Source organism: Alligator mississippiensis, chromosome 5 (assembly GCF_030867095.1).
Source record: "Alligator mississippiensis isolate rAllMis1 chromosome 5, rAllMis1, whole genome shotgun sequence".
Taxonomy (NCBI): domain Eukaryota; kingdom Metazoa; phylum Chordata; order Crocodylia; family Alligatoridae; genus Alligator; species Alligator mississippiensis.
This window is the reverse complement of record NC_081828.1, coordinates 136492717-136510627: the sequence shown is the minus strand read 5'-3', so window position 1 is coordinate 136510627 and position 17911 is coordinate 136492717. Positions and strand designations below refer to the sequence as shown.

Sequence of the window (17911 nt, the reverse complement as noted above, 5' to 3'; positions counted from 1 at the left end):
TGTGCAACAAATGCACCTAGTGAGGAAAAACAGAAGCCTCTATGAATAGATAATTGTACGCCTATTTTGACTTATCCCAAGGGCTTGGCCGTGACTATTTTAAAAACCAGAATCTGGAGGATTATAGTTATTAACCAAAATAAAACTGTAATAGAACTTTCACTTAATACATATACACTAAGAAAAAAAGAAATAAAATGAATCCATTAGATTAACAAAAGTGCCTCCAAAATTTTAAACATCTGCAAAATAGCTATTATGTTGTATATAAATATCCAGGTAATACATAAACCCTAAACCATACAAATTAGGAAAAAAATTCCTCACTCCCATCCCCCTAGCAAGACAATGAGCAAATAGCTCCCCCCCCCCCAAAAAAAAAGTTTTATCATTCCAGAATGCAACAAAGATCAAAGTTTTTTTTCTTTTGTCTCCTACCTTGTAAAACAGAAATATCATGTGTAGACTGTCCTGAAGTAAGCTGAGCAAGCTGTTCCTTCAGTTTTTTCACCTCAGCTTGTAGCTGGCTCACATTTCCTTGTGTGTCTTCATTTATAATAGCCTTTTGTCAAAATTGTAACAAGAGGGTATCAGGAGGAATAAATACAATTCTTAAGGTTGCATTTTAAATACTGTAACATTAAAAACAACTCAAATTAATCAGAAAGCAGTAGGTAACTATCAGCAAAACTTCCTTTAAAAACAGCAGAGTTCAACTTAAATTTTATTCTACTTCATTAGCTTCTGAAAACTAAAAATCATGATCTCTTGGAAGAATTAGGCTGAACATGAATTTATCCCTGAAAAGTTTAGGTGAAAAAAAAAAAAAATCACACACACACACACACAGGCTGTGTGAAGCTTCAGTCCCTAATTTGATTCGGTGGAGATTCAGCCCAATTCGGTTGGCGAATCTCCAAAATGAATCAAGAGACCCTTTAATCAGCAGAAGCACTTCCAGTTCACTTCTGGGTCCAGTGGGGAGTGCACAGAGGGCCCCTCCTGTGCCCCCCAGGCTCAGTGACTTGTGCCTCCTGGGTCTGGGGGGGCAGCTGGGGTCCCCCCGCGGCCAATCGCTGAGCCAGGAGGGCATTGGGGGGAGGGGGGGGGAAGAGGTTTCCGCATACGCTCCCCAGCAGACCTGTAAGTGGACTGGAAGTATTTCTGGTCCACTTCCAGGTTCGCTGCCAAGCATGTGGGGGGCCCCCCACTGCACTCCTGTGGGACACTCCATCCGCCCCAGCATCACAGCATTCACGAGCTGCACCAGGTACCTGGAGGTACGTAGAAAAGACATTTAAAGCTGTGTCTATGGCCGAAATCACTGATTCTCTGAATCAGCATCGAATCTTCAGATTTGGCCTGAATGCAAAATCGAATATGGCCCACTTTGCACACCCCAATACGTATGTATAGGATATATGTGTACGTGTGTGTATGCGAGCATGCACAAGAGTGCATATATTTATGTATTATAAACAGGGGCTAAACAACTGGAAGATAACATGCTTCCAATCCCTTCAAGAAGTAGTAGAACAGAACTAGAAAAGTTGTTTTTAAGCAGACACTGGGATGTAGCACAGACGTGAAGTTTGGGTAGAAAAAGTTACATAACCTAAATATATTCATGGCTATCTTAAAGCTTTCATTGTAAGCTTGTATTTTTCATGTTTTCATGAAGTGGCAAAGATTAAAAAAAAAAAAAGTAGTTCAGAAAAAAAACAAAATTAAATGAAGAGTATATTTTAATAGGTCATGTTGAATGATGTGCAAAGAATGAACTGACAGTTAAAAACAAAATTAGATACTTTAAATACTTTGGTAACCCAACTTATTAGTACCAAGACAAGCAAACAAGTGTGTGTGTGTGTGTGTGTGTGTGTGTGTGTGTGTGTGTGTGTGTAAAATAAATAATTATATAAATAATAATATATATATAAAAAATGTTCTGCATTTGAATTAATAGTACAGCAAAGATATTGAATAAAAAAACTGTAGCTTAGCAAACAAAAATGCAATTAAATTACAAAACTTTTTCACCATTTAAAAAAAAAAATTCTTTTTACCTTGTTTTTAATCAACTTTGCTCTCTGAGCAAAATTAAGGGTGGACAAAGTTTCACCAAAACACCTGGATCCAGGGTGAACATTTGCAATTATGCATGTTTTTGCATTACCTCCAAGAGAATCCTGTTTGAAAATATGAAAATGGACTATATTTGCAGATTTGTGGATAAACTCAGAAATTTACACTTCCTTCCACATGTAATCCAGTTTGTAATTTTAAACAAACCTACAGAATAGATTTATCCAACAAATTTCTGTATTTAAGACATTTTATTGCAAAGCTGACCAGGAAAGGATACAACCCTAAAAGTCTGGTTTAAAGCAACTTTCAGCCTGTATTGCAAAGCAATTCAAAACTAAGTAATATTTCAGGAACTGTTAGAAATGAACCATATACTATTACAGGCAAACCTAGAAGAGATGTACAGAGGTGGTTAGCGGTGTCAGTCTGAAGACAGGCAGAAGGTAGGTTAGGTGGCACCATATGGCATGAAGAGATCTTGCATTTGCCCTGAAAGAGACCGTTTTCTCCTGGGGCAAAGTGCAATCAGCTATTTCTGCTGTCCCAAAGAAAACCTTGCAAAATCATTCGAGATGAGCAGCAACCATTTCTTTCAGGAAAGAATGTCTGTATGGTTATCTCAGAACAGCATCCCAAGACAAACAGCCCAGTAGGTTTTTCAGGCATCCCACAATGTGCTGCTTTTACCCCAATTCCAGCCTCCTGAAGTCAGGTGACGGCTTTAGTCCTGATGGCAGAACTATATTGCCTGGAGGTGACTGGGTACAGGTGGTCTCACACGCACCTATATATTGCGAATAGCCATTCCGCACTCACAATTTACATTAGATCAGCATCGGAACCAGGTCCATCTGAACAACTTTGGACACATCCACCGACCAGGGACATCCATCTTGTTTATCACTTGATCAAATCAATCCACTTAATTAACTCTCTTATCACTGTGTCACTGCCTTCTATATATAAAGTCTTTTCTGCCATTCCATTCACAGAATTTAACCAAGTAGTTTACTCCCAGGGAAATTGCATTAATATAGTGTTGGAGTAATGCAACCACATGGTCCAATTATTGATCTCAATTGAGGACATGACGATTATGCAAGAGGTAAGGATTTTTTGGGGCGATATCTTTTATTTATCCCAGCCATGCAGTTGGTTCAAGTTAGATAAGCTTTTGAATTCAAGTTATTCTTCATCAGGCCTGAGGAGGGAAGCAAGCACAGCGATCGCTAAGAACAGTGGGTAGAGTTGTGAATCTGAAGGGAGGAGAAATTCCCAGAGGTAGCAGACAATTAGCAGAAGCTTAATTACTGGGAGATCAAGACTTATTAAAAGAAGGGCATTATCAACTGTAACATGTAAGAAGAATTTCAGGAATCAGGTAGATTACAGTGCATCATAGTGGCATAATCGCCTAACAATTACTGTTTCCTTTCCAGAAGAAACTGTATGAACACTTGTACACTTTTAGTTTCTACTGGGAGTGGTGATTCTCCTGGTGGAAATGTAACGCCACCTGTAAATGGCCAGGGTGTGTTTCTTCTTCAAAACAAATCTAGAAAAGAAAATTATGTTGTAGCAATGATGGTCCTTGCCTGAGCAAAGGAAGAACTTGGGTAAGACTGTGTTTTGCAGTTCCTTCAAAATGTTCCAAAACTTGTGCTGAGAGCAAATTTTGAAGTCCTATTGCATGTAAGAAATCAATTTTCTCAAGAAGCATTATTGAGAGCAAACCAATCCAAAAAAACAATCAATGTTTTCTTTTTTAACACTATTATATAAGGACTAAGTGTCATACATTACCCGTAGTAGGAAAGTGAGTCTGGAATCCCTGTAACAAATGTGTCTTGATTTTCCATTACCCACATCAACAAGTGCTGTAATCACTTGGCCTAGGCAGCTTAATGATCGGTTTATATTACCTGCTTCCTAAAACATAAAAGACAATGAATGAGGGGAAAAACAAACAAAACTTTCTTAATTAAGCAGGTTTCACCTTTAATAGAAAAGGAGAAAGCAGCTACAGATAGAGCACCAACCTTTAATCTCACTCCTTCTGCATGGGTATCTTTTTGTCTCTCAGATCCTGCCAAGTCTACCAAATTAAGCTGGGAGGATCGGATATTAACAATTTCATTGTTCTTCTCCATTGATTCTACTGTGATAGTGAAAACAGCATGTGACCTTGAGGACTCTCTGTTCATGGAGGTAGATGCTACGCGACGATTTCTCCAGCCCATAGTTAACACCTAGGCAAGAAAAAGGCACAAAATCATACCAACTTGCTTATTTCAAACTAACCCCCCCCAATTCCACATATGAAATTTAGTATCCAATTTGAAGACACTCAAATAGCCAATAAAAGAGGCCTTATTGCTAAAATAAGTAAAGCTTGTGTAAACAACCTGTGGCACATGTGCCACAAGCAGCCTGTGGGGATGGCATGCAGCAGATCAGGGAGGGGGTAGAAGGAAGAGCACACTGGGTAAGGGAATGGGATTGGAGGGGCACCCAGGGAAGATGCAGAGCTTACTTTTGTGGCACACTTGCCAAAAAGGTTGGCCCCCACTGAAGCAAAGCAGTTGTAAAACTGACTTTTATCAGTGTATATCTTTATACAAAATTAATATGGTTATAAATCTTAATGACACTATTCAGATATTTCTGATGTAGATGCAAACCAACTTGCTGGTTAAAAAAAAAAAAAAAAAAAAGATTGAATATTTGCTCTACTTCCTTTATTCCTGCCAACACAGTTCCAAGTTTTACAATCTTTATAGTTTAAAATTGCAACTGCTACATTTTAAGACTCATTAACTTTTTTTTCCAAGTACCAGATATCAATTTTTGCTATATAAAATATTATTCCCAGGAGCGATATTTCCTTTGATGTTGTGAATGTACAGATTAGGGCTGTGCGAAGCTTTGGTAGCCGATTAAATTCGGAGGAGATTTGGCCTGATTTGGGGACTGAATCTCTGAATTTGAATTGAATTAGGAGACCAATTAAAAGCTCAGAATTGATTTGGAGATTTGGCCACAGAATAAACAGGCACCTGACACAGCTGCCTCCAGTTGGTAAGTCTGCTGGGGTTGGAGGAGGGAAGGGGCTAGGACTAGCTGCCCAGTCCAGGCAGGGGGCACAGGACTTGGGGAGGGTGTGGGATGCGGGCACAGCAGCACTCAGTAGGGGCTCTGCCTTGCTGCCGTTTGCCCAATCTGGCAGAGGGGGCAGGATGTGGGTGCGGCTCACTCCAGGCAGAAGGGGGCACAACAGCAGCAGGGCACAGCCCCAGCTCCCAGCGCTACTGCGCCCACATCAGCACTGGGTGCAGGGGCTCTGCCCTGTTGCCGCCTGCCTCCCTTCTGCCCAGAGTGAGCTGAACCTGCGTCCTGCTTCCCCACACTGCCCCAGCAGGACAACTGGCAGCAGGGCAGAGCCCCCACTCCGAGTGCTGCCATGCCCGCATCCCATCCCACCCACCCCCCGCCCCGAGTAATGCAACCCCGCCACCCCAGCTGGGTACCTTGTCCAGGTTCCAGCTGCAATCCCTCCCCCCCGCACCACGCCCCTTCCCTTCCCCAACCCCAACAGACTTGTCAGCTGCCTGTTTAGTCTATAGCTGAATCTCCAAAGCAGCGCCAAATCTTTTGGATGCGATTCGGTTGAATCATATCACTGGCATCCAAATCCAAAGTGAATACTTGCCGCTTCGCACAGGCCTAATACAGATATTAATGTGATACAAGTAAAACCTTTATGAAGGATACAAGTGATTGAATTCTAGGCTTTATAGTAAATATTACTCAATTTTTGGACACGCAGCATTAGGTACATGCAGTACATGGTAGTGGGACTTAAGAACCTAGTGCTGAACCACTGACATTCACTGAAAGTACCAGCAGAAAATTACCATCAATGCCTTTTATCCACCCAAACCTCTTAAATTTGACAAATCTTTAAGAAGTGCAGGGTAGGTATTCTTGTTTCAGCTAATACTACCATATGAACAATACCATACAAAGCATAGACCAGTAGTTCTCAACCATTTTAGACTCAAGGCACCCATTGTTAGGACTTGTTATGTAGTAATTTTGGGTGGCTCTTGGAGCTCTTAACACCTGGATTGTCCACACATTAACATCTGAAACAAATTTTAGGGGTATAGGTTGTAGCCATGTTGATCTAAGGACATAGGCAGACAAGGTTTTTTGGGTAAATCTGATATCTTTTATTAGACCAATTAAATAGTTGGAAATTATTTTCTTAGCAAGCTTTCGGGTTTAAAAACGCCTCCTCAGCCTGATGAAGGATCTGCAGTTGGTGTGTGCTCTTCCATCCAAAGAAACTGATTTTAAGCACTTATTATGTAGCTCAAAGTTGCACCACTCCGGGGCAGGATTTCTCTCTGATCTGTGCTACCCAGCTTGCCACTGTAGGCTACATCTTAGTGTAAACACCCTACCCGCCCCTTCTGCTGGCTCAGATTGGGCCTCACTGCTCCCCCCACCCAGCATCCCAAATCCCTGTTTGCTGCCCTCCCCTTCCTCTCCCCCTGCTTATTTGTGGCTGCCTGTACTACTTGTCCCAGGGGAGCAGGCAGGGAAGGCTTAACCTGTCAGCAGCATCTGGGCAGGCAGGTTAACCCTTCCCTGCCTGCTCCCCTGGGTCAGATAACACAGCCAGGCATTAAATGGGGACCCAGATGAGCAAGGGGGGAAGCCCACAATGGGAAGTGTGGGGAGATTCTTGTTTTTCAGTGCTCCAGGGCCCTGCTGGCTTAAAGTGTGACTGCTCCAGATTTAAGCTAGCTCTATTACCAATCAACATTTGTGTGACTCACAACGCAAGGTGTAACATGGCCCACTCAAGGAATGCTTGGAAAATACTAGTGCTAAACTTCCACTTATTTCTTGAGTGCAGAAAAACAACAGAGCAATTCAGTTATTGCAAAGAACCCAAAAATACCAGGTCAGAATGTTCTTGACATAATGGATTCCTACTTGAAATCTCAGAGTTTATACTGTGAATTATACGTAGGTGTTTGCACTTCTAGTTCACAGCACCCTGGTTGAGAATTACTGGCCTAGAAGCTTCAAAAAAGTACTCAATAATGACTACCTGATATGCTTCTGCAGCTGATGTTAACACCTGCTCTACAGCACCAACAACAAAGACTCCCTTCTTGATATGTTCCCTGAGAAAAAGTCCAGCTGAAGCAGAATCCAGCAAGTCAAATATCTGTTCATTGTAGATTTCAATAAAGGAGCACTTGCAGAGAAAACTCTTTCCAGTGCCAGCCTGCAAAACAAGGACATTTCCAGTGTTGATATACCACTGTTATAAAAATAAAATAAAATCAGGTCTCTAACAAAGTACAACGATTTATTTTACAAAGAAATGGTTATTGAGGCTATATTTTATACAACAACATCACTTATTCCAAAAAACAACTTTTACCCTGAAAGCTAAATAAATTTATCTATGCAGAAATGTTCTGGCACTTGTATCCATCAACTGACAAAGCACTAAACAACAAATACTCCTTTACTAGGAAAGAAGATGTAAAGCTAAACGTCATGCTATCGTTTTTACTTAGCCAAAGGTAAACAATTCAACTACTTATTAAGGTCAAAGAGAAATGTCTTTGTTTACAAAGATAAAAATAAAGTTTTACCTTTTCCTTTTCACGTTCAATCAGAAAAAACAAATATTCAAAACTCCGAGGAATTACACCTCTCAGATTATGAGTGAAATTATCAGAATCAGATGGACCTAAAAAAAGGTTTGATAGGGGATATATAGAGGTTTAATTAGGAATTATTATTCAACAACAGCAGCTGGCTCTCATATAATATTATGCAACATTGTGACTACAAGTTTATTACCAATAATTTATAGCAAAAGAGGAAGAAATTGAGCCATTTCTCCTATAAAGACTTGGTTTTCTTGCATCACCTTAGATTTTAAAAGATTAACACTGAAGTAAAATAATTCCTGTGAAAAGCTGATACATTTACAGTTAAAGATACTCAAAGTTCGTTTACCCATAAAAGAGATACAAGTATGCAGATTTCCCCACTAATGTCCTAACCCTTCATGGGATCACCTATCAAAACTGAGAGAATAGTTCAATATTCATGTGCACTCAAATCAGTCCCCTCAACCATGCAGTCCTTTCAGTTTGGTACTATAAACAACCCCTCTGATGTTAAGTAAAGCAGGAAACAGAACAAAAAGTGCATTTAAAATTAACATCACAAATAGCACCAATACTTTAAATTTCCTTTATGTACAAATGGACCTCAATTTCCAGTCTAGTCTTCCAAAAATTCTGTATATTTTAATAAGAGAAGAAAGGTACTTACTTAGACTATCTCACTAGGAATTAAATTGGGTTGGGGGGAGGGAGGCAAAGGAAGGGGAAAAAGAGAAAAAGAAATCCAAGAAAATACTTTTAGAATATTTAAAGGCACTTGGATACAAATATTTGATTTACTAGGTTTACTTCAGCTAAGAATAAAGAAATAGGTCTTCTTCAATTGGAAAAGATGCCAAGTTAGTAACTACTCCTCATTCTCTTGAAAGACTGAGATAAATTACTCCAAGTGCTATAAAAATGTTAAAGTAATAAAAGGTACCTGAAGAAAAATGAAAACCCCACATCATACATCATTTACAAGGCATGAAGAACACAATATTAAAACTAAACCACATTACAGAACAAAAATATTAAAAAAACCACTGTTCATAATAAATCATTATGCGCTTACCCATCATAGTAAATGTTTTCCCTGAACCAGTCTGACCACTGAAGGAAAGAAAACAAATAAACAAAACTTTATTTTAGCAATGACATCACACATTAAACCTTATCTTCCAGGTCAGCCGATATGCTATCAAGCACGCAAAAAGCCACACTCTATAGCAGTGGCTCCCAAACTTTTTTTCTCTGCACCACGCTGCTGGGAGCAGAGTGCAGTGGTGACGGCCCAGGGGTGGGGGAGCTCCCAGCACGCAGCACAGCTCATCTTTTCTTTGAGGTGCCACCAGCATTGCCCCCGCAACCCTCATTTGGATTGTGACCCGGGGTTGGGAATTGCTACTCTATAACATCAATCTATATCTTGACACAAGTCAATTAGTATTCATTTACATGTAATTTTTAGAAACATAGGACTGTGAAACTAAAAGTTTATTTAATATGAAATAAATGTAAATTACTTACTAAGCAAAGATGGTCCCATTATAACCATTCATACAAGATTCAACAATGGTTTTGGCCACACTTGAAAACACTGACTCCTGATAAAACAAAATACATGGCATCTGGAATCAAGATTTCATAAACAAAGAAGCAAGGTCTCCTTCTCAGTATTGTCTATAGCTTAAGGAAATTTGTTGCAATAGCACAACATGAAGAGCTTTATGTATTTACATGTTGATCGTGACAATCATTTAATGCATCATTTCTGGTGGTCTTTCTTGAGGTCATCAAAATAAATGCACCAATACATCCCAGCCCCTTATTACCATGGGACCTAAAAAAATGAGTTTTATTTTTTATTTTCTTATAAGTAGTGAATCAATTGCTCTGTGTTCTGCTGGATAAAGTTTTTCTACTACCACCATCTATTTTTGTGTAGTCCTCTATTTGGACTAGGGGTCTACAAAACTTGAGGCAGCTGCCAATTTCATGGGGAGATTGCAGAGCCGGCCGCCATTTTTGCCAGCTGACAACGGCACCCCTACCCCCCCATAACTCTGACTTGTCAAAGGCTCCTGGTAGCCCCACCCCTTGCCACTGATTGGCTGTGATGCCTGTCCGTCATGCAGCCTCACCCCTCACCACCAATTGGTTGAGAGGGGCAGGGTCACAAGCAGCTTTCTTGGCCAGTCAGTGGTAAAGGGTGGGGGGAAGCAGTGATCTTAGGTTTTGCTTCATGCTGGCAGCCCCTCTCCCTTTTTCCCCCCCACTGGGCTGCACAGCCAGGCCACAGAGCCATGAGGACTCCTGGATTCCTCTGGGGAGCAAGCATTTTGTTTTCAGTATGTTTTGCTTTTTTGCAGATTTTGCAGGCATTGCCCAGTTTTTCAGGAATTCCAGATTTTGTGATTTCTGCAAAGTAGCGATTCCAGTAGGTTCTTACTTATGACTGTAACAATGGTCTAATTTGTCTAAATAAAATGCTTTATTAGGAGCAGTATATAGTATACGACAGAGGTGACCAACCTGTAGCACACATGTCCACAAGTGACATAGGCAGCCTCTGTATATGATAAAGGCAGGTAGGAAAGGGAGCAGGAAACATAGCAACATAAGACAGGGAGCAGAAAGCACAGCAACAGATCAGGCAGGAGGATGCACAGCACAAGAAGCAGAAAGCAAAGCAACAGATTGGGCAGGGGAAGGGCACCAAAGTAGCACTCAGTGAGGGCTTGGTGCTTACTTTGTGGCACACCAGCCAAAAAGGGTGGACACCACTGTTAAAGGATGATGATATGCTTTCCATCATTAAACAAAAGTTTCCCAGTTATAACATAGAATTTTGCATGCAAATGTATGGCATAACATGGTCCACAGCAAATAAAGTCCTTCTTATAGAATGGATGATCAGAAGATGAAGTTACCTTTTGTTAGAGTTGTAAAATTTAATTTCTTGTGCCCTTTACAAATAGTTTGATACCCGCCTTCTCCCCCTTCCAAACACGTTACAAAGTCCACAGCTAGCCAGCCAGCATCCCAGGGATATAGCAAATATTCAAACTTATTTTTAAATGCCACCAAATTGTTTACTTTGCTACAGTCAGGAACCTACAATGCTTGAGGGATTCACAGCATGTTACATGTATTTTCTTGAGTTTGTTTTACTGACATGGCAAGTGTACAGGTAGCTCAAGCTATGTTTATATGAATTAATGGTATCTGATGTATTTTGTATAATAGGGTCAGGATTGCATAATGAATTTTACACCTGGAAGACACTTAGAGCCTAAGTGGCTAAAAAAAAGGTAATCCTTCACAATCAGCCTCTACTATGGGTATGCTAAATAACCACACCCTTCAAGGAGATGATGAATTTCTGTTTTAAAAAAGGGGCCATAAGAATAACACGCCATTGGGGAAAGCACTTTTGTCACAGTAGGGAAACTGAGAGAGTATTTGTAGGATACTGGATTAGTAATCTTGGTGTCTAAAAGGATAGACAAATATTATCTTGATCTTAATTAGAACAGGAAAGACTTCTACTCCAGTAAACAAATACACTGGGGGGGGGGGAAGAAAGAGGCCCACAGGATATGCATAATGTAGGCTCCCCAAAAATCCATGTAAATGGCCAGATAAGAAACCATATCTAAGATTTACCTTGAGAACAAGTTTTAAATCTTTAGCTTTCCCATGCATAGGGGATATCTTTAGGCCTTCACCAGGGGGGCTAAGTATCTTGGCTGACAGGAGATTTGGCAGGAGACCCTGATAGAAAGTTCAGAGGCAAGTGCTGACTTCTAACCTGGTGAGCTGAAAAAAAGCTGCCTTCTTGGGTTTAAGATGCAGAATAAAATCAGAATAGTTTTTCTTTTTCTTTTGCTTGTTTTTTCTTTTTTGTTGCCTGTGGCTCAGCATATGGTTACTGATTTCTTATATTTGTTTTTATTTTCACAACTTTTTTTTTGGTTATAACTTACTTATTGTCAGGATAAGTGCAATTCCAGAGTATTCAACCATACAAGCAGTCCTCTTCCGTGGAAGGGGAGATCTATCTTTTCTGAGTGTATGACCAGATAAGGGTGCAATTCTTCTAGCTGCAAAATCCCCTATGCTAAGAGCTGGCAAGGCCTAGGTGAGATGGGCAAAGCTGAGGCACCATTGATTGGGGGGTGACTTTTGGCACCTCTCAGTCTGTCCTCAGTAGTCAAGCAACAGATGCCAGAGAGGGGTTTGGGAGTGAGGGGCATCCGTGTAGGTGTAAGAACACCCTGGAAGCCCCTCTCAAATGCACGCCTGGCTGTATGAGAGGTCAGGGCGTCACAGCTACTACCAAATGAAACTGAGTCACGTTACAAGGCAAAGGCTTTGGGGACAGGCAGAAAATGAAAGTGCAATAGGACTGCTGTCCATCAAATATTTAGAATTTCAAAAAAGGAGCTACTTGGGAATTGGCTAAACATCGTATGAAGAAAAAAAAAAAATAAGGAAACCCTGCCTTCCAATACTAGACATTTTATAATGGTACTCCTTAAAGCAAATGATTGAAGTGGTATTCTAAAATCATATAACCAGTATATCCGTTTAAAGAGCAAGTACATCAGAAGCTGACCTAACTACTCAAAAAGAACACCATCGCATATTAATCTACATAATTTTTTTAATGAGTTAGAAATTAAACCTTGCTGCTAACTTAGTTGTATAAAATTAGCTAGCAGTCTATCTATGGTAATGGTTCTTAAACTTTTTAGATTTGAGGCACTCCTTGATAGACTCAAGGTACTCCTCAGAAAATGCCAGCTCTTGGGTTTCACTTGTTTTTTTAATTACAGAAAAAAACAACAGAGCAATTCACAACAGGTTAGAATGTTTTTGACACTATGGGAACTTATTTGAAATCCCTTGATTAATCTTGTAAATCATGTTTGCACACCTAACAATGGCTAATATTGTGTGGCACTTCACAGCACACTTAAAAGGATCTCAAAACACTCCAAGGAAACATGCCACTCTGGTTGAGAATCATTGGTCTATGGTATTACCATAATGTCTACAAATGCAAACTGAAATTCTAAAAGAAACTTTGATAAAAGAAATTTTAAAAAACACTGGAGAGAAAAAATGAAAACAGAACTTGCTCAGTAGTAGTTAAAACCTACTGTAGCGTTACCAGTAAGTATGAAAACAGGGATTCACATCTTATTAAATATTTTTTATAGACATTGCAACCATTTTTTTCACTTTATCAAAGATTGTCAACCCCCTTCCAAAGCTGTTACCTGTGTTGTGTCTATATTTGCAACATGGTCAAAAGTGAAGATCTTGGGTTCAGGCTTCGAATGCAGACGGATAGTATTTGATGAAAGAACTGATAAGCACAAGCCTTGATCCCCATCAGCTACTGTAGGTCCTTCTGAAGGAGGACGCACTCTCACATAAACCTTGATGGCATCACCTTCAGCACTAAATGAAGCAATGTTCATATATAAAATATTTATCAAAAAACTGAAAGACTGATTTCTAAATTGTGAGATTATAGTAGTAAAATTAAGGAAGCAAAAGTTTTACATAGGCTTATCTGAAATTATACTAAAATCTATCTGTAAATTTGAATTCTATAAATCTACAACTTTAAGGTATGTTGAAAATTGCAAAATGAAGGAAAAAAAAAAATTATTTCATATAACCTGAAACTATACTCCATTGGCTGTCACCAAGGCCAGATTAAAAAAAGGCCTTGAACATCTCCAGGGTTATAACAGTTAAAGTTATATACTTTGTGAAGAAGCATTAAGCCTCATCTTACTGGGCTCAAGCTTATCCGTTACTAGTAAAAAGGAAGCAGCTGTGGGCAAATGGCATGTTATGCCACACTTGCATAATGAAAAGTTACTTAAAAACTGTCCTTTGAAGCATTTGATGTTGGTCACCATAGGAAACAGGACACTGGAGTACACAGATCATGGCTGTGATCCAGTACCTATAATTCAACCCACTTAATTAACAGAAGGACCTACTAGTTAAAATTAGTCCAAACACAAACACATGACCATTTCTTGGCCCACATTAAGATGGTTTTTCTAAAAGCTCAATGTATGGCAATATAAAAAACAGGCTACCAGGTATTCTGCAGTCATCTAAGATGACAGTCTCAAAGTTGGGTATACACGTGTTTACGGACAATTTGTTTTACAAGAGAATCCACAAGATCATTCATTCTGGCTCCCACCCATGACAGCCACCAAATTCACAACTATAAAACCCTAAAACATGTCATTAGAAAATGACAGAAAATGCAAGAGCACAGGTCAATATCCTACCACTGTAGCAGCAGTTCATGAGAAGACAAATTTCTATTCCACCACAACATTTAGAAACTCTAAACCCTCAAAAATCACTTTGCCAAACAGAATACAGTTTAAAATGCATCATAAAACAAATAGCAAACAGATAGTTACTTAAGTGAATTTGACGAAGGTAATGCTGGATTGCGCACATCTCCTGTAAAACAAAAGGGGAACAACGCTCATAAAACTTCACAGGAAAACCATTTGTAGCTATCAGTAAAGGATTAGGAGAAAATATTCCAAATTATATTGGGAGAGAGAAAAAAGAAAGACATTTGCATACTTACAAAACCATTTAAACATGTTTTACATTGTAACTGGCAATAATAGGAAGTAGCAAAAAAATTTCATCTACCATATTCCTTTGCTAGATATCTGGTTTAGTGCTTCTGGCATATCTAGTGGAAGCACTAAACTTTCAAGGCAAACACTTGCATATGTTTAACTCTATGAATGGTGCAACCCTATTGAATTCAGTGGGGCTGCTCAAGTGCATTAAGTTATGTGCATGTTTGCATCAGGCCACAGATTTTTAGCTATGGTTACAGATTCCCACATAATGGAGTTTTAAAAAGCTTTAAACCATAACAGGTAGATATCACAGAACATTAAGTTTTGACACATATTAGCCAAAAGAAATTTCATTGCATAACAGCGAAGCAGCCGAAATACTTTTACTTGAGCACTGTAAAAAAAACTAAGATGAACTCTATGAAATATCCAAACTTCTACCATCTTTACTCTCACCATCAGCATAATGAAAACAATTGTACTAGGACAGGGAGTTCCACAAGATCCATCAATCCTCCTTAAAGAGAACCAGCTAGCAGTAGCCCAAAAGTTCAGCTACCTAGGTTTTAGTGACTACTAACCTTGCACTGGATGAAGAACTTAGTGTTCATATCAGAACTTAGTGTTCATATCAGAAAGACTGCCACCACCTTCATCAGACTAGAAGAGCACAGAACAACTCAAAGCTTACCATCAAGACCAAAATGCTAGTGTACAAAGCTTGCAAACTCAGCACTCTCATGTATGGTGGGGAAACATGGATAGCTTATGCACATCAAGAGAAAAAGTTAAACTGCTTCCACCTGTGCTGTTTATGCCACATACTCAACATCAAATGGCAAGATAAAAACTTACCACTGCAGAGGTTCTTCAAAGGGCAAGTTTACTAAGCATGAGAGCCCTACTCAGACACTGATAACTGAGCTGCCTAAGCCATCTAAGCAGATCAGAAGATGGATGCATAGCCACGGACGTGCTATACGGGGAACTATCGAGAGGAACAAGAACAACAGGACATCCCAAGTTTTGCTACAAAGACACATACAAGTGAGATATGAAGTAGAGGTGCACTGATACATCAGTCCAATATTGAATCAACACCAAGATAGGGAAAATTGACAGCATCAGAAATCGGCTTTTTTGCCCTATGTGGCCAATAAATGCTCTGTGCAGGTGTACAGCTGCAGCATGTATGTGGCCAGGAGCACAGCCCGGTGGCTCAGAGGCCGGCATAGAGCTGGTACGGTGTGGAGGCAGGGGTGGGGAGTCAGACTGAGGCCCCCTGCAGTGAGGTAGTGGGGCAGCAGCAGGCGCTGCTCAGCCAGGGAGGGACACAGGATGGATCCGCGAGCCTCTCATCCAGCGGGGGGGCCTGCCACTACATGCACCCTGGGAGGGCATGGGTGCCCCCAGATCTGTGCGTGAGGTGGCACTGGGGCTCTAGCCACAACAACCCCCCTCCTCCCCCCGTGCCCAGCCCAGCCCCTTTGCCGGGAAGTACCCAGCACAGGTCCTGGCTGCAGCCCACCCTCGCCCCATGCACAGATCTGGGGGCACATGTCCCCCATGCCCTCCTAGGGTATGTGCAGCAGCAGGAGCTGTCCTCCCCCCCGGAAAAGCCGCTTACAGCTCCATCCCATGCTCCGCCCCAGATGAGCAATGCCTGCCCATGCCCCACTCCCTCCCTCGCTGTGCGGGCCTTGATCTGCACCCCACCATGCCCCTTCCCCCACACCAGACTTAATCAGCCCGATGCTGGTCTCCAAGCTGCCCGGCTCTATATTGGAATCAGATTGGTTTGGCCAATATAGCTCCTTAAAAATCAGCCATCGGTACCGACCCAAAAAATCTCTATTGGTGCACCCCTAATACGAAGGCATTTGTAATTGATCCTGACCAATAGGAAACCTTGGCAGGGGATCATAACAAGTGGCATCATCATCTCCATTAAGTTCACAACAGAAATTGACTCCAACAGCTTGAAGAGAAAAAAGCCCATAGGAAGCATGCAGCTCCTGAACAGCCCAACCATAACATATGCATTTGTAATCACTGCCACAGATCATGCTGATTAAACTATTCAGTCACATGAGACACTGCAAACCATCTACATCATGGGCTACAATATTCACTGTCTCCAGTAGATGAAAGGATGCCAAAGCAAGCTACCATCTATTCAACCATGGTTAAATGCTCCATAACAAATATCTGTAAGGCCTCCCCTAGCACACAGCGAGCTTGAGTCTGTACTTTGGCTTCAACAGCAGGACTTGCTAACAGTGTGAGGGAGAGGCTTAAGATTGAAAATTATCATCTCTACTACATCAACCTGCTTCCCAATGAAAGAGTCCCAGACACACTGCACCTGATATCTCTTGATTTACTTGAGGACACTGAAGCAGCATACTATGCTATAAACTTACAAAAAAAGCCAATGCAACTTTCAAACGTGCTGCATCAAAACTGCAAATTACACTGAAAAATGCAATAGTGAAATGGTGAAAACACAAGAATGAAAAATGCAGTCAGGGAAATCAATCAAGGTTCATGGACAGAGGGGATATCTTTTATTAGCCAAGCAAGATTTTTAGAAAAAAAAAGTCTTTAATTAAAAAAAATCTTTTAATTGCAATTAAAAGTCTTTAATTGCTTTTGGGCACAAACACCCTTCATCAGGCATCAGAGAAAAGACTGTCAGGGAAACCAGGAATATGTGTATATAATGAATGCATGTAAGTGATAGAAAATTAGTGTGTGTATATACATATGCACACCCAATTGATAGAAAATTAATTACTAATTATTAATTATAAGCGTGTGTGTATACACACAATTGACAGTTTGGAAATGTATATGCACACATATGTGCAATTGATAGTGCTAAGAAAATAATTAGGGAGCATGTGTGTGAACTAGAAAATTAGTTCTCTCTCTCTCTGGCTTATACCTACACACACACACACACACACACACACATTTATATCTACATGCAGACGCACATGCATAGGCACGTATACAGGTGTAACCCATATGGATCAGATGGGATGGACGGTACATCCCGCTCGCCGGCCCCCGACGCACAAGGAACTAGAAACCCAGTCGAAGTGGATGAGGGGGTTGGTCGCTAACGGGGCGGCGAGTCGCTGAACTGGCCCGGTCCTTCCTTTCCTGCACGGCTGACGCGGGGGGACTGAGCCTGGGCAAACCGCGACGCAGCTGCTTCCCGCCGAGGACAGTGCCCGCCGGCCCGCTCTCACCTCCTCCCTTTGCTGGAGCCGCCCCCCAGGAAGTGACGGGACCCGCCAAGCCTCCCCCCGCGGGGTCGCTGCCAAGGCGCGGGCAGCCCCCACCCCGACCCGACCCGCTCCGCTCCGCCGTCACCTTTGGTCCCGGGCGCCATGGTGCCCGCGCCCGGCGCAACACCGCCGCTCAAGATGGCGGCAGGTTCAAATTTGGCGCTTAGCGCCAGGAAAAGCG

General features: G+C 41.2%; 1 protein-coding gene across 1 annotated transcript in view; it reads right to left on the bottom strand.

Annotated features, from left to right (window-relative positions):
• KIF15 (kinesin family member 15) overlaps positions 1-17907 on the bottom strand; it is a 54515-nt gene extending 36608 nt beyond the window's left edge. Inside the window, exons 1-11 of the mRNA XM_006274838.4 lie at positions 17816-17907; positions 14255-14297; positions 13076-13259; positions 9318-9394; positions 8863-8900; positions 7767-7864; positions 7211-7390; positions 4128-4337; positions 3892-4017; positions 2067-2189; positions 439-562 (exon numbers count right to left, since the gene is read on the bottom strand). Of these exons, the coding sequence (XP_006274900.2) occupies positions 439-562; positions 2067-2189; positions 3892-4017; positions 4128-4337; positions 7211-7390; positions 7767-7864; positions 8863-8900; positions 9318-9394; positions 13076-13259; positions 14255-14297; positions 17816-17834 (1222 nt within the window). The 5' untranslated portion in view covers positions 17835-17907. The remainder of the gene's footprint in view (positions 1-438; positions 563-2066; positions 2190-3891; positions 4018-4127; positions 4338-7210; positions 7391-7766; positions 7865-8862; positions 8901-9317; positions 9395-13075; positions 13260-14254; positions 14298-17815) is intronic.
• Positions 17908-17911: the final 4 nt, after the last annotated feature.